The sequence below is a fragment of the Maniola jurtina genome, chromosome 24 (assembly GCF_905333055.1).
Source record: "Maniola jurtina chromosome 24, ilManJurt1.1, whole genome shotgun sequence".
Taxonomy (NCBI): Eukaryota; Metazoa; Arthropoda; class Insecta; order Lepidoptera; family Nymphalidae; genus Maniola; species Maniola jurtina.
In genome coordinates this window covers 7517568-7544298 of record NC_060052.1, presented here as the reverse complement: position 1 = coordinate 7544298, position 26731 = coordinate 7517568, and the positions used below count along the sequence as shown (strand labels likewise).

General features: G+C 34.5%; 2 protein-coding genes across 7 annotated transcripts in view; both read right to left on the bottom strand.

The window, feature by feature from the left end:
* LOC123877799 (facilitated trehalose transporter Tret1) overlaps positions 1-26731 on the bottom strand; it is a 57366-nt gene that overhangs the window by 17709 nt on the left and 12926 nt on the right. The window lies entirely within an intron of this gene.
* LOC123877791 lies at positions 11945-18151 on the bottom strand. The gene is made up of 2 exons (XM_045924684.1): positions 17556-18151; positions 11945-12938 (listed from the first exon to the last, which is right to left on the bottom strand). Exons 1-2 carry the CDS (start codon positions 18149-18151, stop codon positions 11945-11947), a joined length of 1590 nt encoding a protein of 529 aa, XP_045780640.1.

Below are 26731 nucleotides of genomic sequence, written 5' to 3'. Positions count from 1 at the left end.
CAACTATGTGATTATTGATAAGTTTTTTAATATTTAGGTAAGTTAATCGATTTTATCACGTATGAAAACGTGCGTGCATAGAGTTAGATAATTTATATCTGTTTGTGTAGATTAGATAGACATAGATTTTCTTATCTAGTAACGTGAGATAATGATACAAATGTCAAAACGTTAAAATCACTACCCATCGCTACCCATATTATCATAAACGCGAAAGTGAGTTTGTTTGTTGGTTTGTCCTTCAATCACGTCACAAAGGAGCAATGGATCGATGTAATTTTTTGCATTGATAGAATTATATGAAGAGTGACATAGGCTACTTTTTATTTTATGAAATCAAGGAGGCAAGCGAAGCGAGCTTTTTTGATTCCGTAACGAAATGAATGTCTAGAAGGTGAGCTGAATAAAAGGCGTCTTCTAGCGTAGTCTTAAAAACGTTACCTACTTATTTACCTTGTGGTAGAATTTAATTATTTCTTAACTCACAACTATTGGCAGTATATCACTTTATACTAAGCGACCACTAACTAATCCACTAGGAAATTTTATTAAAAATCAAATTTTAAAATGTAACGATTTCACCAAGAACAGGATAGAATTATTTTTACTAAGCTAATTTTAACTAGCAACCCAGACCAGTGGTTTAAAGCTATAGCGGTTCAAAATGGCCGGAACTGGCTTATAAATTATCCACACACGTTTTCCCAACATTTTCCTTGAGTTTTCGCCCTCTGCAGCATAAATAATAATAATTTTTATCTCATATTAACAGCTGATAGCCAAAACTTTGTCGACGATTATAGGTGTTAGATAAAACGTCATATCGATCGGTATTAAAGTAATTGACCGAGATAATGATATTATGTTTTAATTATATAATTTTTTTCGTATCGATGGTTTTCTGCTTGACTTATTACTTGACTGTACTTTAATGACGCTGGTAATCTTATATAATATGGAAACTCATTAAACTGGATGTGCTCTGTTATAGTTGAGTATATCTCTAATATTATAAAATTGTACCTACACACATTGCTTGTGAGCACTTCAAGTAAAAACCACATAACTGATTAAGATTAGGAGATTAGAAGATAAAATCATGTATGTTAGTTATGTTTATTATTTAATTACTATTTGGGATGAATAAACATCATTATTTTTAATCTTAAATCAAAAGTTTGCATGTTAATACCTACCTATAGTTTAGACTTTTAATACGGCTCCAACTTTTATTAAATCAGTCCACCAGGATTCGAGATATACTTAGCTAACGTTTATCAAATCAGTATCTAAAACCCGAGATATATATATATAGCTTCAACGAATTTCCCGAATAAGTTAGATTTACTATTTTCATTATTCATATTTATTTGCATTAAACACGTGAATTTTACACATTGTTATAGATAAATGTGACCCGGTTCGGTTTACCAAAAAGATAAAATAAATTACAATTCGAATTACATTAAACATTTAATGAAAATAAGATTACATGTCAAGCTATGTAATTTTTTTTAAACAATTTAATTGGCCTTTTGGTCACACACACACATACATACACACACACTCACGCACACACACACACACACACACACATTTCGATAACTAAATCAGTAAACCATTAAGGAGACAACAAATGCAATATTTAAAAGGCATCAACAATACCATTCTCTATAGCGTAGATCAAGATTTTTTTTCTAATGATAACGTACCTATTCTAATTGTAATATAAAACGTAGGTATAAAATTATCAAGGACAAAGTAGCATCTGTTATTTCTGTCACAAACTTTATCACGATAATTTTATATTATGTTATTGTAGGTCGAATTACGACAGTTATTACGTATTTATCTTTCGAATACAATAATGATTATTGAAAAGTAGCGTTACCATCAATGATAGATTTGTAACGTTGGGAAAAGTTACAAAAGGTGTAAAAAACTGCCTAAGTTTCACATATTATTATGTTAAACTCTTATTTGTTTTACTTTTGTGGTATACAGTATTTAATTTTCACTATTGCACCACATATTTATTTAAAACTAGCTGATGCCCGCAACTTCGGGAACTCTTTGATTTCCCGGGATAAAAAGTAGCCTATGTGCTAATTCAGGGTATAATCTATCTCCATTCTAAATTTCAGCCCAATCCATCCAGTAGTTTTTGCGTGAAGGAGTAACAAACATACACACACACACACACGCGCACACACGTACAAACTTTCTCCTTTATAATATTATAGTGTGATGTGATTTTCAAAATGTAGTAAAACTCGTAAAACCAAAAAATAAACGTGACTTGTTTTAAATACAGTTTTCTTAAAATATACTTGATTTAAATGGAAAACTTGATTGGCAAATTTTGATTATAAAATGTTAATTTAACTTAAAATTATATAGCTGAAATGTTTACCTAGACTAATAGTAGATAGGTGTTACATATATTGGTTTCTTAGTCATTGCAGTGCCTTATAATAGCAATTAAATTAGACACGAGTAAAAATGGTTACAAGTGTAAATTAAAAATTTATAACACCCCCGACAAGTGAAGTTACAGTAACTAGAAAAGACCGAAAAGACCTGATAACTTTCAAACGGCTGAACCGATTTTCTTGGACTATTCCGCGCCTACGATCCAAAGTATCAGAGTTTTCCAAAACATCATTTTCAAATAAATAATTATGTATCAAGGCAACGTCCATCTTGACAGCTTGACATTTGTCAATTGACATAATATTAAGAACCTAATGGTTATGTAACCTTCTTTTCTACAAGAAAACTAGAAAAGAGCTGATAACTCTTAAACGGCTGCACCAATTTTTTTGGATTATAGCTAAGAACACTCTCGATCAAGCCACCTTTCAAACAAAAAAAAGTAAATTAAAATCGGTTCATTCGTTTAGGCGCTACGATGCCACAGACAGATACACAGATACACAGATACACAGACACACAGATACACAGATACACACGTCAAACTTATAACACCCCTCTTTTTGGGTCGGGGGTTAAAAATACTGTTAAAATGCTATACAATAATATTATAAAATTAATCAATATGAATATGAATATTCTATTCCTACTTCTAGACTCAAGAGCGTGGTCCCCTACTCTACCAAGGCGTGAATCTACAATCGTAACCCCCGTATCGCTTCAATAAAATTATTGCTCTCATATCTTTTAAAAACAATAACAATTAATATATTATCTACAATATCATAAGATCATAAGGTCATTTATTATATAATGCATAAATGCATTAATATAGCGTGAAGGACCTAATAACTTAATGTACTTAAGATGCAGGGCACGGGTCTGCCCGCGAAATTCAAATTTAAATTGGTTTTACGCAATTTGTAAACTAATACGACAAAGTAGACTTATAGAATTCTAATAGCGCCAATGGCAGTATCATTTCCACAGGTTTATATAAAAATCTTTACTTGAAAGTGTCTAGTTTAAGAAATTAGCTATAGTATCGATTTGCGAGTAACTCATCTCGAACTCATTATTTTAACTAATTTCTTAAGCTGTACACTTTCAAGTAAAGATTTTTATGTAAACCTGTGAGGATGATACTGTGATTGGTGCAATTAAATGCCATAAGCCTACTTTTTCGTATTAGTTTACAAATTGCAAAAACCAAATTAAATTTGAATTTCGCGCGCAGACCCGTCTCATGCACCTTAAATGATTGTGTTTGAATGCTAATTAATTTAAAAAAATCTGAATATTATTCCCTACCAAGTTACCAACCTATGTTACTGACCTGGGTACAACTTGCATTGATTAACACTAACTCATGAAATGCTAATTTTAGTTTTAGTGAAGCACAACTTATTGAACTTAGTTTTACACAACTATACACGTAATTAAGTAAGTATCATAAAATTTAGTTTTAGTGTCGGTAGGATACCTACTTGTTAGTAAATAGTAGTTAGTAATTAAAAAGGTACAAGTTAGGGTGAGGCCAAACGGACGTAATTTTTTTAATAATAATAATATAATAAATATTTTATTTACCAGATTGTGGGTACATAACAAGTTTACAATGAATCAGTATAGTCCCTACACAATCGACTGTCACCGACAGTGTGCAAATATTTAAGTTGAAGTTAAAATTAACATTTACAATCAATCGAAAACTTAAGTTACTAATTGTTTATAAGGTCAAACAGTACAATTTCAATTTTAAATTACGCAGTCAAATTATCCAATATTATAGATACATTAAAATAGTGGGGTTAACTAGTTATTTTAGTATGTCATTGTCGTTAATATATTCTTTTATACTATAATAATTTTTCTGATTGAGCATGTCAAAAATTTCTCGCTTGAATTTTAAAAGCGGCAAATTTTTTTTACAGTCTGGAAGTCTGTTATACAAGGCAACAGCCATGCATGGCGAATTGTGTGAAAAGACAGCCAACCTTTGTGGTGGAGCCCAGAGTTTAAATTGTGGATATGGCCTGCCTCTCTTATTAGGATATTTTTCTTTTAATGTGGGAAATAGATTAGGGGTTTTCTTTACAAATAGCAGTGCTTCGTATATATAAAGACATGGTAACGGTAGAATTTTATTCTCCCTAAACAATGGTTTGCAGCTGTCCAAAGTTTCAGCTCGACATATTGATCGAACACAAGCTTTCTGTTTGATAAATGCTTTTGTAGCGTCTACAGAATTTCCCCATAGTAAAATACCGTATCGCAAAATCGACGATACATACCCATGGTATGCTAGTAGGGCAGTTCGTTTATTACTGACTTGCGAAAGCTTTTTCAAGACATACACGAATCTGTCAATTTTCTTACATAATTCTTCAATATGAACTTTCCAATTGAAAAACTTATCTAAAGTCAGTCCAAGAAATAAGGATGTATCAGATTTATCAATGTTATACGATTCATACATTACTGTTATATCTGCTGGATGAGAGTTAAGTGTTTGAAACTGTACATAGTGGGTTTTTTTCATATTAATGCTAAGATTGTTTTCATTTAGCCACTGTACAACAGATTTAAGTGCTTCATTTGTTTGTTTTTCAAGAGTTTGTTTGTCCTTTGTTTTAACTACAATTGTTGTATCATCTGCGTATAGAAAACATTTATGTGAGATTGTATTGGGGAGGTCATTTATGTACAAGAGGAACAGTAAAGGACCAAGTACGCTCCCCTGAGGTACTCCATATGGATTTTGGGTTTTAAATGATGAACGGTATGAGTTCATAATTTTCCCAGTAGGTTTAGAGACTTCTACACATTGTTCACGCTCGAAAAGGTAACTAGATATCCATTTTAGTGCTTGGCCTCGTATTCCATAGCTTTCTAGTTTATTAATTAGTATTTTGTGACTTATTAGGTCAAAAGCCTTGGTCATATCAAGAAAAATTGACACAACGTTATGGCCAGTGTTAAGACTTTCTAATACATACTTCGTTAAGGCAAAGCAAGCAAGAGTAGTACTACTTTGTTTTCGAAAACCGTATTGTTCCTCTTTTAAAATACTATTTGTTATTATAAATTTATAGATCTTATCAAACATAATTTTCTCAAACACTTTTGACAAAATAGGGATAAGCGTTATTGGGCGGTAGTTATTTAAGTCATCCTTATTATTCTTTTTATGTAAGGGCTTAACTATGGACTTTTTTAAATTATTGGCAAATACACCTTCTGTAAAAGACAAATTAATTATATGGCTTAGAGGTGGTGCTAAAAGTTTTCCGCAAGTTTTAATTATTTTAGTATTAAGCCCGTCATATTCCGTAGAGTTAGTATCTTTCAGCTGGATTATAGCTTTATACACATCCTGCGGGATGACTGGAGTGAGGAACAAAGAATGGCAGATATTTGTTACCTTGTTCATCGAAGGTCTTATTTCATTTTGAGCATCTGAGTTAGAGTTGCTTATACTAATAAAATATTTGTTAAACTCTTCAGCGATATGTAGAGAATCAGTCAAGGTTACATTTCCAGTTGTTTTTAGTTCCTTTATTTCATTACTCATATTTTTGGCGTGTAAATTTGAATTAATAACATCCCAGGATGCTTTGCATTTGTTTTTGGACTTTTCTATGTACTTAGTATTAGAAATGCTTTGAGATTTGGCTATACAAGATTTCAATATTTTTGAATATCTGTAATATTTTAGTTTATTTAAGCGTTTATTAGCTGCTGAAAGTCTATAACTCAAGTATAATTTCCTTTTAACTAAACACGATTTTTTCAATCCTTTAGAAATCCATTTATTTTTAATTTGTTTATTTAATAATTTCACTACTATGATTGGGAAACATAAATTGTAGAAAAGAATTACGTCATTATGAAACTTCTCAAAAGCTGTATTAGTACAAGTCTCTGTTAGTACGCCACTAAATGATAATGCAGAGATACATTCCATAAATTTCCTTTTATTATTAGCTGAAAAATCTCTCCGTTCTATGAAGACTCTTTCATTTTTGAGATTTATGGCGCTAGTGAGAGTTGGGAATGTAATTGTTTGCGCAGTTTCGTGGTCAGACAAAGCGAGATAATGTAACTCTGATTTTGCGTCTCTAATGTTACTGACTATAAGATCTATGCCCGACAACTTTCTAGTGGGTTTGGTAATATGATTTATTAAATTATAGCTAGTTAGTAGTGATAACAATTGTTCGGATACTTTATTTTTAGCCAGGATATTTACATTCCAATCTCCGCATAGAACCACTTTCTTTTTACTTTTAATAACCTTTAGCTTGCATAATAGCATTTCCAACTTCTCAAAAAAGATACTTATATTCGATGCCGGTGTTCGATAAATGCATAAGACGATTAAATTCAATGATTCTATTGACACACCACAATATTCAAAATGGTGTTCAATTGGTTCAACTTTTTTATAGAGGTTTGTAAGGGGGATGAAGTCTAGCCCTTTTTTCAAGATGATACAGGTGCCTCCACGCCTCTGATTCACTCGAGTGAACTGGGCAGCAACATTATAGTTTTTAATTATCAGGTTAAGCTCAGATCCCCTCTTAATAAAGGTCTCCGTCAGGCAAATAATATCAATATTGTCTATATGAGTATTGCTATTAAAATTTTGTAAGGTAAGTTCAAAGAATTCAATTTTATTTAATATGCCTGCAATGTTTTGATGAAAAATTGTTAAATTATAGTATGTATTAACGAAAAAACAAGGGCTTAGAATTGTGTGCCTCGTGTGATTCTGTAATTGTTTTTTTTGAAATATTTCGTTTAAAATAATAGGGAATAGTACCCTTTTTCTCTTTAATTCCTTTTTTAGCACTACTTTCTGTATGAATATTTTGTAATATAATTTTCTGTTTCTGAGCCTCAAAGTAGTATGGAATAGTTCCCTTTATATATATATTTTTTGACTTTATATTTTTGTTTATGTGTTTTTTAATATTATTTATGAATTTTTCTTTATACGTTATATAATCTATTTCAATATTTAATTTTTGACAAAGATATTTTACCCAACTTTGTCTACTATTCGTAGAACGGCAGTTATAACTGGGTTGTATGAATGTACAATTGCGATAATTTTTTACTAGTAATTCAATATTTTTGTTCAACAAACCACAGTTTAGGTATTGATTCTCATATACATTCACTACAAAAACTCTAGTATTTTTCAGGGTAAACAAAGCATTGCTAAGTGTAGAATATAATTTATAGGGGTTGGTGTCATTGGCCCCAATGCCTATAATTACAATATCTTCCTCAGAATAGTCTTTGCCGTAGTTTTCGCAGTCTAGTAAAATTTGTGATGAATCAGCATAAGGTTTTATTGAGCCATAAATTGAATAAATATTATTCCATGAATTCTGTCTACTCTCATGCATTTCACTTGACAAATTACATAGTTGCTGATCACCAATTATCAAAATACGGGGTTTTTGATTTGTTTCACGTAAGTGAAATAATTCTAGTCTGTTAAATATTGTTTTCTCAGAAGTTTCTCTGTTAATCGCGTTGGAAGCGCTATTTTCTGATTGTAACAGTGATGTTTTCTCCCACATATTTCTATCCCGCGTTAAAGTGCCTGGGTTGGAGTTTTCTTTTTTTCCCAGCAGTATAGTGGTAGGTGTAGAGGTTTCTTTAGGTATGTGTTCAATGTGTGAGGGAGTTTCTTCTGATACCTGTACAATTTGGGTGGGAGGTGGACTTTTATTCTCTATATCGTCGCTGCGCGTGCGAATCCGCGTAAGAGCAACTTGTAAAGACCGCGTATTTGCTTTTTCATGATTTTACAGGAGGAAGAAAAAACTTAATATCTCAGCGATTTCAATTCTTATTACTGACTGAACTTAACAGATAGTTCTTTACAACTTTCTTTATTGGAAAATAACGTAAATTTACTTGTAGTTGGCTTAGATTTTGTGTAAAGTCACTTACGCGGTTTTGTTTGAATAATTTTATAAAATAAGTAGACTTTTATTAAAGGTACGCGGTTTTGAAATAAAACAATTTCGTAAAGGGTTGAATTTATTATTACAAAAAAAATCGAAAACAATATAATCGAACAAAAATATGATGTATTTCAATATTAGGAAATCAGTTTACAAAAGGTTATTTGGTAGCTCCAAAATAAAAATTAAAGGGGGCCTTATGCCACCATACTTGAAAACGTGCGGTCAAAATTATTTTTGATTTTAGTGGACTGTATTAGCGGTTAATTGCCCCATAAAAACGTAGCATTCGACGAAGGAGAAAAAATGGGTGTGTCCTCCAGGGAGTGGTTAGGTAAATTTGGACTTACGTGGCTGGAATGGTTCAAAGTCTGTTCCGAACTGCAGCATTTCTCGTCACCACACTTTTACCATCACTGATCCCTGGCCAGGGTTTTATAAATCGCTGTTGCACTATGTGTCGTGTTGGGTGTAGACACAGTTTTCGATGAGCGGTATGTATAACTTCACAATGGCGGCGCGCACGTGGTATTGCGGTGGTTTATTATGCACGAAAAGTAGTGTCTCACGCCGGCGATGGATTATGTTGCACTGACTCTCAGCTTAGCGCATTACACTTGCGTATGCTTGAAGTCCATGAGTGGGAAAAGAAAGGATATATAGGATAGAATGAGTGCGAGGATCTATGATCTATGAAGACCCGTTATGATACATTAATTAGTACAGTAATTTGAAGTATGTGGCGCCATCTATTGAGATTTACCACGCCCCTCAGCATGAAGGCTCTGCTTCATCAAATTATTAAGTAAAAAGGATATAAAGTAGCGTTAAACTTATAAATTAAAACCCATATTGCAAGGGTGCGTAATATTGCAGATAACTTAAGACTAAGTAAACTACAACTTAAATATAAATTAAAACTACTGAGTTGGCAACGGACAAAGCTTAACTATAGGCCTGTCGTAAGTTCCAGACTTAGTTCTAACTTGCGCGACACGAACCACTCCGTCTCGACCAGGCATCACCTTGGTAATAATTCCAATTGGCCATTGGAGGGGTGGTGCGTTTTCAACAATAAAGAAAACTACAACTCTTTCCTTAACTGGATGCGAAGCGACTTTGAACTTTATGTGAACTCGCAATGAGTACAAGTGTTTAAATTTTAAATGTTTCCAGAAGGACTGAATTATAGAGTACAATAATAGAAACCTATTTAATAATAGCGAATATAATCTCGCATTTAGGTAGCCTTTTAACAGAACTAGCACGTATGTAGCGGTTTTCAGATAAATAAGTCGAACTAAAATTCTTTTACTCAAATCAATTACTGAATTATGTTCAAAATATTGAGCGGTGTTAGTTAAACCTTTAACGAAAACAGAGCTCTTAGCGGGTGAAAACCTTTGAAAAGGAAATTCATCGTTAGGTAAGTATGAATTTTCGTGAGGTGAGCGCTTGGTTGGAAGCCATTCTTCTGAAGGTAAAGAAATTCCTGAGTGACCCTCAAACAGAAGTGCGTATCCTGAGGACTGTGTGAGTATAAGACCACCAGATACACAGTCAGCAGGATTTTGAACCTCTGCGATATGATAAAAATTCACCTTAAGTGGCGACAAATTCGTATGAATTTCCAAAATGTGGTTAGTTACATAAATATTAAATTTGTGCGGTGACGAGAGTGCCCAGGAGAGGGCGACTTCTGAATCTGGGAATGCGAGAACTTCTTTTATTTTTACGCGAGAGGATATTATATTGTAGACCGAACTTACTAGATGAGTAAGCAAAACAATTTCATTTTGGTCAACAATGTGTTGCGGTAGAGAATTATCCCATCCCATATTCAGAAGCCATAACTCTTTTATGAGTAATTTAGCGAATAAAATGACTGGACCTACAAGGCCCAAATCATCATACAGACGTGCGGTAGCTGAGAGGATAGCTCTTTTCATACAAGATGTAAGCGGTTGCGAAACTTTAAAAACAAAATTGTCAGAAGCGGAAAACCAATGTAAACCTACAATCTTGAAGGTATGCTCATCTGCAAAAGATATACTCTCAGACTGCGGTATATGTTGTATCAGTTCAGAGGGTTTGCCAGTCCGATTGACTAGATCAAATCCTCCAGACTTGAACATCTGGATTGGCTCGTTTGCTATCGCAACTGCTTCCTCAGTGGAAGAAGCAGCGGAAGCAAGGTCACCCATACAGATGTCCCTTTCGAAAATTGCAGCGGCAAGAGGCCATCTCTCTCTCTCCTTCTTAGCAACTTCGCGCAGAGTGCAAAGATCCAAAAAGGGAGAGGAACGCAATTCGAAAGTGACGCGGTTAAATGTATGTTTACAAGGCGGGTCATCACTATCAAATCTATATAAGATTATTTGATGTTTGCGGTGCGGGGAATTTATTTCGAAATATATGTACATTTGCGTCACGTTTTCAAAGAAAGCGATTTTACAAAACCTAACATTGAACAAAGTATTAAGAATCTCAGCGTGCAGGTTACAATATGAACGAAGAGTTCTGAAGAGAGTGGTCGACATAACATCATTAGATATGACAGAGTTATGTGACAATTTAAACCCAGACGCGGTACCTTTCTCAGGGGGAACCTCTGAAATAGAATCCTTCACCGAACCCTTCTGAATAGCTTCACTGTCTCTTACGCGTAAGTCAGATTTGGAAATTTTAATATCAAGCATCAAATCATTCTCTTCACCTGCGATACAAGTATTGATTGTCTTTGCAGTGGTGTCCTTAGAAAGAATGTTAACAGCGAAACTATCGTCAGAGTTAAGATTAATTGTTGCGGTGTTAATATTTTTACAATCTGGCGGAGCAATGTTCAAGAATCCTATTTCAGGTTCTGTCAAGATCGGAAGGTTTTCTAAATTATTATTTTTACGAAGCGGTTCGCGAGCAAATGCGCAAAAAGCAGCGGTATGCGGGAGCTGAGTGACGACTGGTGCGTCACCCAGAATTATATAACCTAGCGTGGTTTCAACGGCGGAAGGCGAATTATCACCACCTGTCAGTTTATTGAAAAGTAAGATTTCACAATAGCGATTTACTCCCAACAACACATCAATAGTTCCTGGTTCCGAGAATTCATCGTCTGCGAGAGGTATATTTCGTATTAAAGACTTCATAGCTGCTACGTCTACACGCGCATCGGGCAGCTGTGACGTAATCTGCTCGACCACAAGCGGGCGTATGGAATATTCTTTAGTATCATCAAAACGAGATTTGAATTTAAAGTCGGAAATCCCAAGTATCTTTTGAGAAGTCCCACCGATTCCCTGAACTTCAGAGAAGCGGCTTTGCGTGTGAACAGGTAATGATAATCTCTTGCAGCAAGTCATAGAAATATAATCACTTTGTGAGCCGGGGTCAATGAGACAACGCACAAAGTGAGAGCGATTGTACTTATCTAGTACTTTAATTTTAGCGGTGCCCAATAAGGCGGTTGTAGCGGTGCGGTCGTGATGTTCACGAGATATAGTACATAAAGAAGCGGCAATGTTAGCGGATTAATCATTAGACGATTCTGATACATTAATTTTTGCGGGCGAATTAGCGGACGTATAAGCGGATGTATGCGCAAACGTATGAGCGGGTAAATTACAAGACGTATGAGCGGGTTGATTAGCGGACGTATAAGCGGACGTCCGAGCGGACGTCGGAGCGGACGTCGAAGCTGACGCATGAGCGGGTTGAATTACATTATTTTCAGAGTGATTGTTCGGCACAATGCGAGACATATCATCCGAATTAGCGGATTGCGACAGTGAGCAATTATAAAGGTGCGGACAGATATGTGACGTTGGCGCATTGACAACGACACTACAGTTTGATTTACTAGATTTAGCGAAACACAAACTTGAATGGTGACGTTTAAGCGGAAAGCAATTTGAGCAGTTTTTAGTGCTGCTACAAGCGGAATATTTATGCGAGGTACTTAAGCAGTTTGTACAGTATGAATTATTTTTAACAATTTCGTACCTTTGCCTAGGAGTTAATTTCATAAACGCAGCGCACTTGTATAAGTGGTCATGCTTTTCGTTTTTACAGACGACACACTTATGATTTTCATGAGAGCTACGAGCGCTTTCCGTATTGACAAAAGACTTAGTAGACTTAGTAGACCTCGTGACAGGTATAGGTATGTGTTTAGAGCGAGCTTTATTTTGCAACTGTGCATTAACATTGCTCCCTCTAGACAGCACCTTGCTCTGTTCCTTCACAAAATCTATAAGACTTTTATATGTTGGAATTTGTTTTTTACGATTAATTAGCTCAAACATTTTAACGGTATCTTCATCTAATTTAAGCGTAGCCAAATGAAGGAATATAAAATCAGTCAAATCAATTTTTAACTGTTTAAGTGCTTCTACCGATGAATCAAAAGTGTTTATGAAATTATCTAGTGCGGTATCATTATTATTAGCAAGTGGCTTGAATTGCAACACTTGATTTAAATAAGCGGAAGCGAGCGAGCGGGGGTCGTCGTACTTCTGTATTAAGGGGACGGTATATTCCAGGTATAATTTCAAATCTAGAGATGGCGATACACATTGTATCGGCATCTCTCTTAGACGCCCCTGAACCGGTTGCGCATCGCCACAGTGTAGATTATTATTTTCACATCGCTCCTGCATTTAATCATTACGTCACCCCACTTCAGTGTTTACGATGGAGTAAAAAGTCAAGTTATGTATAAGTTTAAAATTCAAAGTTATAGTGATAAAAAATATTTATTATGAAATAATTAAAAATTTATTTAAAAAAATTAATCTGTAGGTATCATCAGAATCGATTACATTCGACTTCGCTGGGTTACTTTATTGTAATATATAACATTGCGTATCTATAAAAAATATGTGTACAAGTTAAATATTGTTTTATATACTACTAGAGGATCCCTGCGGCTTCGCCTGCGTTGATTTCGGTTTTTTTGAATCCCGTAGGAACTCTTCATTTTTCCGGGATAAAAAGTAGCCTATGTCCTTCTCCGGGATGTATCCCAAGTCTGTACCAAATTTCATTAAAATCGGTTCAGTGGTTGGGCCGTGAAAACGTAGCAGACAGACAGACACACTTTCGCATTTATAATATTAGTATGGATTTTAATGCACACTGTTGCCAAGTTACTATCATTAGTTAGTAAACAGTCACTGATAAAAAAAAACAACAATATTATAATGTACTTTTATTGTTTTGTCAACAACGAGAAATAATGAATGAGATCTATTTACAATCATGCTAATAGGTGTCTTTTTCAACCTGTATGCTTATTATAGTAGGAGATTTAACATTTCACCAACTTTCATAGAATGAGATCACACACACACAGTAACATTAAATTAAAATGGGCCTAAACAACCTTGACTTAAGGTCCTAAATTCAATTACACCGATTTTAATTTCTGGTTCTGTCTGACTGGCTATACATGAATGGATTAATTTGAGCTATAAAACAAGGCGGTTAAGGTCTATTTTACGTTAACGTTCTTATTATAAACCCCTACCTGCCAGTTTTGGTCATTACTGTGGTGACCATTACATTTGGCCTTGAAAGAAGATACTTCACATGGATAAAAGATTATAGCATGGACAAGTCCAAGTTTCTGAAATTTTCACTTATTGATAATGATAATACTGTCATTCCTAATTACTTACATTTATAGGTAAATCTTATATTTTCTATATCTTATTGCTATTATAGATGCTGAGATTATAGAAATTACACTCAACTGAAATTCAATGAAAATATAGTTAGCACGGACATTACACAAGTAACTATTTATTGCATTTCACTAATTACCGAGATCGTAAAATCCTATTTTTTTCATATTATCAAAACGTTTACAGTAAAAAAATATCACACGCGCTAGGCGTGCAAAAACACCTGAAAGAGATTATATGCACCTGCAGCCATAACAGGATAACATTAAAATATATTTCGTGTTGTATAAAAAGCTGTTTTGTTTATAATCCTTGTTTTTGTTTATTCAATATGGTTACAGTCAAACCGGCCCGCTCGGAGCTAATAGCCATAAAAGTTAACTAATTAGGTGAAATATTCCAAAAAAGCATAAGTAGGTATGTACACATTCAATACGCTAACTTAACTGTTTACGTTAAGGTTCAAAGTCAAAGCGCTGGAGAAATGTTTTTATATGATACTGAACAAAGTCAAGACAGAGATTAAAATATTTTATAGCTTTTTTGTTATATTCAGATTCGGGCCATTGATTCAAATTTTAAATTTGTAGTAATTATTTTCTCTAATTCAGAAGCTGAGCTCTTTTTCTGGATGCCTATCATTAGGCATCCAGAAAAAGAGGTCATTACCTTTTCGCTAAAAGACAATTTTACGTTGATTGACATGAAAGCAAAGTGCCTAGTAAGCCAATAGACAATTCAGCTAGATGACATCAAAGCAGATTACCCAGTCAGCAGAGAGTCAACTTAGCTGTACGCCATAAAAACAGAATGCACAAGTAGCAAAACGTCTGGAATTGTGAATAGTTTGTATGATTAGAACACCTCATTAGCCAGACGTCAAATTACATAGTTGGATGACATAAACGCTGAATGAGATAGTATCTAAAACGTCTGGAAAAGTAAATAGTCTAAATGGTCTGTTGCTTGCTCCCTTTTTAATTTTTAACCAACTTCCAAAAAGAAGGTGGTTCTCAATTCAGCCTGTTTTTTTACCCCATTGCGGCAAAGCCTAAAGGAAGAGTTATGATTTTAGCAGTCTGTATATGTATGTGTGTGTGTTTGTATCCAGATTCTGTGTGTTCCACCGTAGCGCCGAAACTACTGGGCTGATTTTGATGAATGAGGTGTAAATCCGGGTAACATAGGCTACATTTTATACGAAAAAAATTGACCTAACGGATGTAATATGAAAAAAGTGGGGGTGAAAAGGTACTACCACTAACTAACAATTGTGCCAGGACTGGTCCTGATGGCATTTTGAAGTTTGAAAAGGTGCAGTTGGTTCTCTATATAACGTAGACCCGCACTAAGACAGGATTTTGAGAAATTTGATCTGTAAATTGACCAAATTATCATACAACAATACTACTTCTCACGAACCTATAAAAGCTACGAACAAACGATTTCAGTAGTTACATTTTATTACTGTTCTTACCTTTCGATTCAAAACAAGAAAAATTGATACACTGATTTGGCATTCCAAAACGAAGCAACTCTCGTCCTAATAACAATTTAATGTATACTTTAAGAATAACTGCATAAGGTAAGTTTTACAACGAATATTTTAACATCGATATTTTAATGTTAGTATACGTGAGTGAGAACACAAAAGCCACAAAGATCCTTTATATTGACAAAGGCAAACACAATAGGATCTTTCATTTCTTGTAAATTGAACTAGTTTTATGAGAAAAAGTATTAAGTACGTATGAAATTTTGTTTTGCACATTTTCAACTTTTAAGCTGTGACAATAAGGTCTAAGTTGAAGGAATATTTAATAGTATGATTATTTTTTTGATCTATAAAACATTTATGACACTGCAATTTTTAGTCAAACTTATTATTGACTACTTAGTGACGTATATACATAAAAAAACCAGCCAAGTGCGAGTCAGACTCGCGCACCAAGTTTCCGTATCCGTACTCAGGTATTTTTCCGACATTTTGCAAGATAAATCAAAAACTATTATGCTTAAAAATAAATTAAAATCAGTTTTAGAATGTTCAGGTAAAACCCTTTTATATGATACCCCACTTGGTATAGTTATCTTACTTTGAAAATTGAAACACATTGTTTTTTAATGAACCCATAAATTCATGGTTTTTGCCAAATTTCATGATTCTAGGTCAACGGGAAGTACCCTATAGGTTTTCCTGACAGACACAACACACACGGACAAAACAGACTGACAGGCGGACAGATAGACAGACATACAGTTAGATAGACGGACAAACAGACAGCAAATTGATCCTATAAGCGTTCCGCTTTTCTTTTTGAGGTACGGAACCCTAATAAATGATATCATTGCATAGCAAGTGAAGAAACTAAAAATTATAACACCTTAGATAAACATCTCGGACTTGAAAGTGGATGTCATTTTCATAATAATCATGATCATCATCATCATCATTATGAGCCCGTGGATGTCCACTGTTGGACATGGGCCTTCCCTAAAGAGCGCCAGCCGCTTTATATCATCAGTCCATCGTGCTGGAGGACGTCCTACACTACGCTTGCTTATACGCGGTCTCCTCTCATCCTATTTTCATAATAATTAGTACTTTCCCCTAAAAACCTTTAAATTGATATCAATAAAGTTTTTTTTCCATCTTATCTTCTAATACTTATGCATTTTACAAGTTTGGTTTTTGATCTTTGAGCTACCGGGATAGAGCACTCAGATTAATTAATTTTTATTTTCAAATTGTAAGTCCTGGTCTATAATGACCTAATATTAGCTTCACTACACTGCAATGTACTGTTTACTGCATTCTTTTTAAAATAATTACTTTTTTAATGTAATAAATGCACAATATAAACTTATCTTAAAATCTAGAAAAATCCTAAATAAAAATACTTTATAACATAGTACTGAATTTACTACTCTATGGCATTCTGTACAATTACAGTATGACAAAATGCTTATGAAACCCGAAACAGGTCCTGCCGCGCTGAGGCGACGGGTATGACTGACAAGATAACGTAATTACGGCCCATAAGACTCAACAATAGGGTCGAAAATTCTTTGTACTCGCTCTGTACGCGATTTGAACAGAATAAGCGAGGAAGCGTGAAATCAAATAATTTAGAATATAATTTGAAATATAGCACTTACTGTGAAATGATCGGACCGAATTATTTATTTGATTGTTTTACACCTATGGTGAAAGTTACGTCTTTAAGAGCTTTGTCATTAAAGAGAAAAACCCAAAAGTCTAAGGTTTTAGACCAAACTTCTGATTTTTTTTCTATCGAGGAAAGTTTGTCCAATCATGTTTTAATCGGACCAAATCCAAGGGGATATAATGAAAAATATTATATATTAATTTCAAATTTTTCGATCCATGCGTTCCTAACTTAATTCCATTTTAGTAAACTTTAGTATCGACGAAAACGGAGACCGCCGCGTTAAGGCATCCCAGATGATATTATAATTTTCAGCTGTTGCTGGCAACCCTGAACAAACTGCGGCAGCCCTATCAGTTAATTTTCCGACTAGGTAAAATACCCTTTCACTATTATTTAAATTCGGGTTATCATGAATCATACTTTTAAACTGCTGATAAAACAACGGCCATTTAGTTAAATCACCATTAAATGAAATAAGATCAATAGGCGGAAGATGCGATTTTAATTTAGGGAACTTTGACAAAGACGCCATGTTAGATTCAGATTCTTTATTGCTGTTAGTCGCTAAGACTTGTTTGACATAACAAAATAATTCCTCGAATGACATCCATGATTGATAATTAATAGGATTTTTAGGATTTAATCTTAACTGTATAGCGTTATATGAATCTAATGTTTGCTCGAATTCCTTCCGTAAAGTGTCTAGGTTACCTGACTGGCATAAAAGATTAGGTAGTTTACTAGCATCAATTTCTACTTGCAAGGCGGCATCGTAGATTCGTTGCATTCGGGCAAACATCGCATCGCGTTTCGATTCCAATATTAACATTTGACATTCGTCATGTGTACGCGGTAAATCTGAATCACCCTTTGTAGTCATTTTGAAAACTCAAAGTACCTAAATAAATCGAACACAAGGTAATATGGTATTTACCTATGTTGGTTAAATATGTCAGTTAAAAAATATCTATATTATGCAACCAATATAGTTTAGCGGTAAATATATACTATAAAATGCGTTGGTTATACTGTGAAAACACACAACTCCTATATTTAGGCGAGCGGTTAAATTATTGCGTTGCAAACGTAAAAATATTATTTACGGAACGCGTATTTGAGTGCAACAATAATCACAATGCTGGTTGAATACCTACTCCGCGCGCAATGGCTCGTACCTACATTAGTCTATTCATAAATTCGACAGCGGAACTTATGTAGGTACCTTATTTGCGTCTTATAAGTAACGACAACTTAAAATGTTAACTACTACGTACCTATAAGTAGATCTATACGTTTTATTTTCCAGGTTTGCGGGATTATATTATTATGGTTAAATCTTATACCGAAATAATAAAGCATGCGGGTAAATATGAAATTTTATAAAAAATACTTTATTACTTCTAACCTAGAATATCAAACGATAGAATTACGTAGGTATATCGTAGGCCGTACTTATAATCTAATAATTCTGCAATATTACGACACAATGCAACATTAGGTATCCATAAATCGTGAATGCTACTTGAAATAATTCAAACTTATTGACTCGACGTAGGTAGGCGGTACTAAAAATTATATTACTATAATTTGATTAAATTAGAGTCGAGTCAATTTTATTATGAAATCGGATGGATAAGCCCATAAATCCGATTAAAAGATTATGAAATCCGGTTCGAGAATGGACCATAAAAAATGGTAGCTCCAAAATAAAAATTAAAGGGGGCCTTATGCCATCATACTTGAAAACGTGCGGTCAAAATTATTTTTGATTTTAGTGGACTGTATTAGCGGTTAATTGCCCCATAAAAACGTAGCATTCGACGAAGGAGAAAAAATGGGTGTGTCCTCCAGGGAGTGGTTAGGTAAATTTGGACTTACGTGGCTGGAATGGTTCAAAGTCTGTTCCGAACTGCAGCATTTCTCGTCACCACACTTTTACCATCACTGATCCCTGGCCAGGGTTTTATAAATCGCTGTTGCACTATGTGTCGTGTTGGGTGTAGACACAGTTTTCGATGAGCGGTATGTATAACTTCACAATGGCGGCGCGCACGTGGTATTGCGGTGGTTTATTATGCACGAAAAGTAGTGTCTCACGCCGGCGATGGATTATGTTGCACTGACTCTCAGCTTAGCGCATTACACTTGCGTATGCTTGAAGTCCATGAGTGGGAAAAGAAAGGATATATAGGATAGAATGAGTGCGAGGATCTATGATCTATGAAGACCCGTTATGATACATTAATTAGTACAGTAATTTGAAGTATGTGGCGCCATCTATTGAGATTTACCATTATTAGTTACCTATTCATAATTTTTAATAGAGATCTTGTTACAAGGGTTCAGACTTCTTATGACAGAGATCAAAATAATCATCTAAAACTAAAAAATAATAACCATTTATTATTACTCAAACATTATGCGTAGGTAGGTACATACATGGAAGAAACAAAAAATATTTTTATAAATATATAAAACTTGGAATAACAAAAATAAACCTTCTTCTAGGTTCTTCCATAATAATCACAAAACCTTCGTCACAAAATCTTGTGTCAGGTACTTAAATGTTTTCAATTAAAGTTTTCATAAACAAATAATAATCAAAACAACAATAATCTATATGGTACTTGCTCTTAAATTCTAATTAAATTCTGATAATCACAGCATTTCACAGTCAAAATAGTAACTTAAAATTATTTGAATGGTAAATTATCATAAAAAGTATGGCAGTCTTTAGGTATGACATTCTTTAGCTCCTGTAGGTGATCATACTTTGTCTTGGGAATAGGTTGCCTGGATTCATAAAGCAAAGGCGTATTGTTAATCAAAGACGTAATCTTCCTTGGTCTTCTAGGCAATGGGACAAAATCATCTGAAAAGTGAAGCTTATATTCTATGGTGCCATTTGGATTATATCTCAGTGCTTTTATATCAATCACACAATGATCACCCGCTCCTCGGCCAGGTCTTATTGATTCATAAATCAGATAATCTTTACGACCAAAGTCTCTAAAAAACGTATAATCAGGTGTAATAACTTCATAAGAGCTTGGTACTTTTCTGGCTTCCTTTGTTATTGTGGCGTATTGTGAGGGTAAAAATATTTCCCGATTTTTCAACTTCCTCTCTATCACCGAGTGGACTGAATCCACTTCCATCTGCGTGTGGCCTTTCTCCAAGTACTTCTGAGTTATTACTACGTTCCTAGCCATAGCCACGTGCAACAACGCATTCGATACAACATTATTTCTATTCTGTGCTGTACAACCATCTGTAAATATAACAATATCCTTGCAATCACTATCCAGTAATTTAGTTACGTAGTCTACGAAAAAAGACGCGTAAGTAGTGGCTTTTAAGTCGCATGCTGTCTCATCAAACCAGTAACACGTGACTCCATTATTGCCAAGATTGTACACAGAAAAGTTATGCACGGCGAGTTTAGTTTTAAAATAAAGTGCACTGGCATTGAGGAAAGGACATAGTTTGACTGCCTGAAGATCTGCTGTTAATGCATGTATGATTCCTTTTTGTGCTAATTCTTTGTCAGAATGTTTTTCAGCTCTAGCTAGGTCTTTTCGTTCGATATGTTTAGCATACTGTTCATCTGATAAATTACCAACTTTGTGAGAAAAGCACTGGTCGCATGCATCCTTTTTTGGTTGAAATAGTCCAATATTCTCCTCAAACAAAACGCTTTCAAATACTTTTCTAGATGCCACAGGTTTATTTTCTGAAACTGAGTAGTCGACATAAAGACGATATAATTGAGATTTTGATTGTATGATGGGTTCTAAGTACAACTTTGAAGTAGATTGTCTGCAGTAATGGGACGGTAGTTTCGGTAGTGCAGTTAAATATTTTTTAACCAATTCTTTTTTGGATATTTTTTGTATGACTTCTGTTGTTTCAGGTTCCTTATTATTTGTCCCATCTCCAAGCCAATAGCGAACTGTCCATTCTTTTATACCCAATGTCTCCAAAAACGTTTTGAGACAAACTCTTTCTTTTTGATCATTAACTTTTAGATAGTACATTTTAGTATCACTTCGTCTTGAATTTGAGCTCTTGGTTTTTCTAGATGTAGGTTTTTTATCCACCATTGAAGATATGTACATTTTTTTTTCTTGCCAAGTCATTTTCCAGTAGTTATTGAATATTTCGGATCGAACTTCTTCCGTTAATTTTGAACAATACATAGCTTTACCACTGAAGCATTTTGTTGACATACATATTGGCCCCATTATTCTTGCTGGCTTAGGATCGTTTTGAACAAATTTTGTGCCTTCTTTTTTAAATCCAATGTACTCTTTTCCCATCATTCTCTGTCTCTTATTTTTCATTCTCTTCCAATTATTTTTATCTCCTTTACGTTTTTTTATATTTTCATTTTCTTCTATTTCCCTTTCAGGAAACCATTCTATACATTCTGGCGATAATGGCTTTAAGTTTGTAATGTCTGATAAATTGACAAAAAAATGATCCTCAGACGTAAAATCAATGTTATTATTGTGATTTTCGGCCACATCATTAGATTTAATCGGTGTAGAAATATTGTAATCGTCATTTTGCATTGATTCTGGAGGGTCCAAAATCGTCGTAAGTGTAGTAAGCTCGGATGTTAAATTCTCAGAAGGTAACTCTATTGTTAAAATTTGATTCTCAGACAAAGGTGTCAACACTGGTTGTATTACTGCTTGATTTTGATAGTTAAATGTATTTAATATTTCTCTCTTCTTCTGTAACAATATTTTACGCCTTTCTAATAGCTCTCGCAAAGTTACGGCGTTTTCATTAAAAACCGCTTTTTCTAAAATAAAGTTATCTTGGTCCTCCATCATTTGGGTACTTACTTGAGAATGCAATTCAAATCTATAAATAAGAAATAAATAATTATCTATTAGTTTCAGTAAAATGCAATACCGCGTAACTTAACAAAACAAATAAATCAAGTTATGTCAAGACCGCGTAAATACTTGTTAGGGGTTATATTGGTCAGAACCATTAAATTAAAACAGAATTACATGTAATTTAAATATTTTAGCATGAGCTCATTATAAACGAATAATAATAAACATTTAAAACATACTTACATGTTGATTAATCACGGCAAAATAATTATTTTCGGGAGCGCACACTGACAGCAGCACATTTTTCTCACCGGCCGTAGTAAATACGCGCACTTGCCTCCAACTTCAGGCCTCCTACTGTTCCGCGGTATTGTTTCGATAGCATAACTGACGTTTCTCATTGGATAATTCAACTCAGGTGAAGTCTAGTATAAGCCAATAAGCGTTTAGAATCGGCCAGCACGATATCTCAATTTTGCGCGTTTTGCTGTTACGCGGTATTTACAAACTGCTCTTACGCGGTTTCGTACGCGCAGCGACGATATGTATTTCCTTCTTATTAGCAGACACTGACAAATCAGTTTTCAGAGCTCCTGTCTTCTTACTTGTAAGTTTTTGATTAGTTGTAGATTTTGAAATTAATTCTTTCTTTTGTTGGCCAGTGCACGATTTATTGGTTTTCCTAGGTGTGGAGGACGAACTTGATGTTTGGAGAGGTTTACTTTTCATGCTAGTTTCCTGCAATGTCGGTTTAGTGTTCTTATTATTAGCCGTTTGTGAATTATTTGTAGTTAGCGTCAGAGTACTGTTATGATCAAGCACACAGGTCGTTTTTATTGGTGTTGTGTTTAGACTTGATGCTTCGTGTGCATTGTATTGTTTTTTGGTTTTTATAGATGAAGGTGTTATCGATTTCCTTCCATCCAGTGTCACTCTCTTGTAGTTCCTTATAATTTTTCGGCAATCTTCCAATTCGGATTTCAACTGGGTATTTTCATAATTAAGGTTTTCGATCTCCTGAAGCGCACTTTGTAGCTCCTCTGTTAAATCAGAGATTCTAATTTTAAGGTCATCAGTGTGACTGTCATCAATAGGAACGGAGGGCAAGCTAAGAACAGTGTTGTCAAAAATATCATCGATAGTAATGTCTTCCTTAGTTATGTCCATAAGCGACTTCACCTTCCTTGGCCTACGAAGTGTTACCCCGGAGTTATTCATACTGGATCTGATATTACGTAGAATATTATGTAAACAAAGAGTCGCAAGACTTACGGTGATAATGTGATAACCGTAATATAATATATAAAAATAAATTTATGTCACTGAGTACCTATTGAATTATAATATAATGATTTGGTTTGCTATCTGTACTTTTTCACTAATTCGTTATTCGTCGCTTAGCGAATCACTTTAAATAACACTCCATAGTCTATACGTATTTTTTGCTTGGTAGGTATACTGTCACGCAGTTTTAAGATTACAAACAACAACAACATTTAACAGTCACTTGGTTTTTGTCATCATATGTCGTATTTCGTTGTTTTTTGCACTTAATCTTCGTTTATTTTATTCATTTGTCAATATGGTTACTTGGAATTATGTTAATTATGAATATTAAAGTAGATTTCATATTTATATGTCACTTTGAAATACTGAGTTCTATGTTGTCAACAGAAAGTTGTGATTGTTTTGATAGTATTGTTAGACACTTTCTTGCGTTATTTTCCACTAATATTTCACTCGTAAACTAAAGTTTCACTCGTAGTAATTGGTAAATAATGTTCATGTACTAAAATAATCACTTTTTCTTATTTTTAGAAATTAAATTTTACGGAGTACGATAAAAGTCAACTTTAGCGCGCGGGGGTACCCGCAAAAGCGTAATTTTTTGAGTTGTAAGTCGCGTAATTTCGGTTGCGTAATTTCTGCTGCATTCAGTTTCATACAAAAGTTCAACTCATTTTGCGTCGCCGTGTGGCACGAACTGGACTTTTGTATGAAACCGAATGCAGCAGAAATTACGCAACCGAAATTACGCGACTTACAACTCAAAAAATTACGCTCGTTTGGCCTCACCCATAAAGTTGAAAACTAAAACCCGACTGCGATCGTCTTAAACGCTCAAATATTATAGTAAAATTATTTTTCTGTCGCTTGGTATAGTACATTTATATTTATGAAACTCAGAATTTTCTCCCCTTTCATTTGACATCTCACTCGATACAATAGCAAAAAAAAATTTTTGGAGACCCCCATTTTTTTCATGTAACATCCGTTAGGTCTATTTTTTTCGTATAATGTAGCCTATGTAACCCGGACCTATACGACGAATCGATTGACACCTCATTCATCAAAATCGGTCCACTAGTTTAGGCGCTACGGTGGAACACACAGAATCTGGATACAAACATACATACATAGAGTGCTAAAATCATAACCCTTCCTTTTGGCTTTGCCGCAGTCGGGTAAAAACGTAAGTACATATATCATTTATTTAAGTAATACAATAATTCTGTAAATCATAAAACCGACTAGATATATTTTTATGCAGATTCAGTTGCTTATCACAATCCAAAGATAAGAATTTTCGACGGATGTAATAATGATAAGCCTAAAGCAGCGTGTTGAGAGATTACATTTAAATAAATCTTCTTTATTTCAATATAAATACTTTAGAAGTAATTATTTACTGCCTAATCATTTAAGTATTTAATTTACTTTATCCGGACACAGAATCACACTAATATTATAAAGGCGAAAGTTTGTGTGTATGTGTGTGTGTATGTTTGTTACTCTTTCACGCAAAAACTACTGGACGGATTTGGCTATTTGGAATGGAGATAGATAATATCCAGGATTAGCACATAAGCTACTTTTTATCCCGGAAAATAAAACGATTCGCATGGGATTTCGAAAAACCTAAATCCACGCGGACGAAGTCGCGGGCATCATCCTAGTAGCATTATAGATCGATCGCTATTAAGGCTTCATAAGAAAGCTCATAGTCACTCAGCGCGCGATGGAAACAGCTATGTTTGGAGTCTCTCTACGTGACCAAATCAGAGATGAGGAGATCCGTAGGAGAACCAGAGTAACCGACATAGCTCAACACTCAACAGGTTGTAAAGTTGAAATGGCAGTGGGAAAGGCACATAGTTCAAAAAACTAGCTAAGTGCAAGTTTATTTTACATCAAAAATCCGGTCAAGTGCGAGTCGGGCTTGCTCACGAAGGGTTCCGTACCATACAAGAAATAATACTTTTTTTACCTACCTCATACTTTTTTTAACCTATCCTATTCGTTTTGATTCCTTTAATGGGTTCCGTCAGACACAATAGTCAGACAGACTGCGAAGTGATCCTATAAGGGTTCCTTTTTTCCTTTCTAGGAACGGAACCCTGAAAATCAGCATTGTGACTTTAAGAAAAGTGAGTAATGTTTTATGTACTTTTAATTTTAGGTATATCTATACGTTTAAATTAGCCGTTGTGGGCACAAGCGTAAGAAGGTAACGTCTGGTGGTCCTAGACTCTTGGACCACTAGATAACTAGGACATTTAATTCTATGTCAGTGGAATTTGAACTTTGCACCGTAGAACTTTCGGTTTTTCCGTCCGTGGCGCTATCAGAGCTTTCTAATTGAAGATTTTTTCTTAAATGACGAAAAAGCTTTGTTTTAAATGGAAAAATATGTACGTGTGTACATAGTAGACCCGTATACCTTATGTAGTAGATAATAAAATTATTGGACTTCGTCTGTGTTGGCTGGCGGGCGTGCTCTGCCTTTTTGGAGTGTTTTTTTTTTGTTAAAACTGACAGGAAAGCGCTCTAAGGGGGTGCCGTGCGTATGTCGGCGAGCGCCGGCACAGACGGGGTCCATACTTGTATAGTTTCCCTAACTTGTTACAAATAACTACAAACTTGACATTGGCTAATCTTTGTAAAGCCAGACGTGAGAGAGAATAAATAAAATTATTATTATAATCTAGTAATTCAATAACTTTACCAGATGTTAATGACCACATGTTGTTAAGTATCTCTTACAAAACAGCACGATAAAATTATTATTATGTTTGTTGTAGGTACATTTATTGTACATAGCTTCAGTTTTTATTATTATTAATGCCATTCGATGAAAATAGTTCACTCGCTTTCATCCAACCAGAATTTCATGCAGAAATCAATCATTATTCGGCATATTACTTTTCGGCGTTTTGCTTATTTTGTACTACATAGGTGTTCGCAGGTATTTGAAACGGTTTTCATAATAATTTGTAGGGAATTTGGTGGAATTTGGTAGGCTTCTGTACCTGAAGGATGCTAACGGAACCCTACCACTAAGCCTTCGCTGTCCGTCAGTCAGTCCGTCTATCTGTCTGTCAGCAAGCTGTATCTCATGAACCGTAATAGTTGGAGGGTTGAAAATTTCACATAATGTGCCTATTGCCGCGTCAACAAAAAATAATAAAAATTTCAAAATGCCTCCATGAAAAAATGTAATATACATACATATATAAGTAAGTATTATTTATTACGGACCCTACTTACGTGTGACCCTAGAACGGAACCGTTCGTGTGTGATTCCAACTCGCACTTGACCGATTTTATTA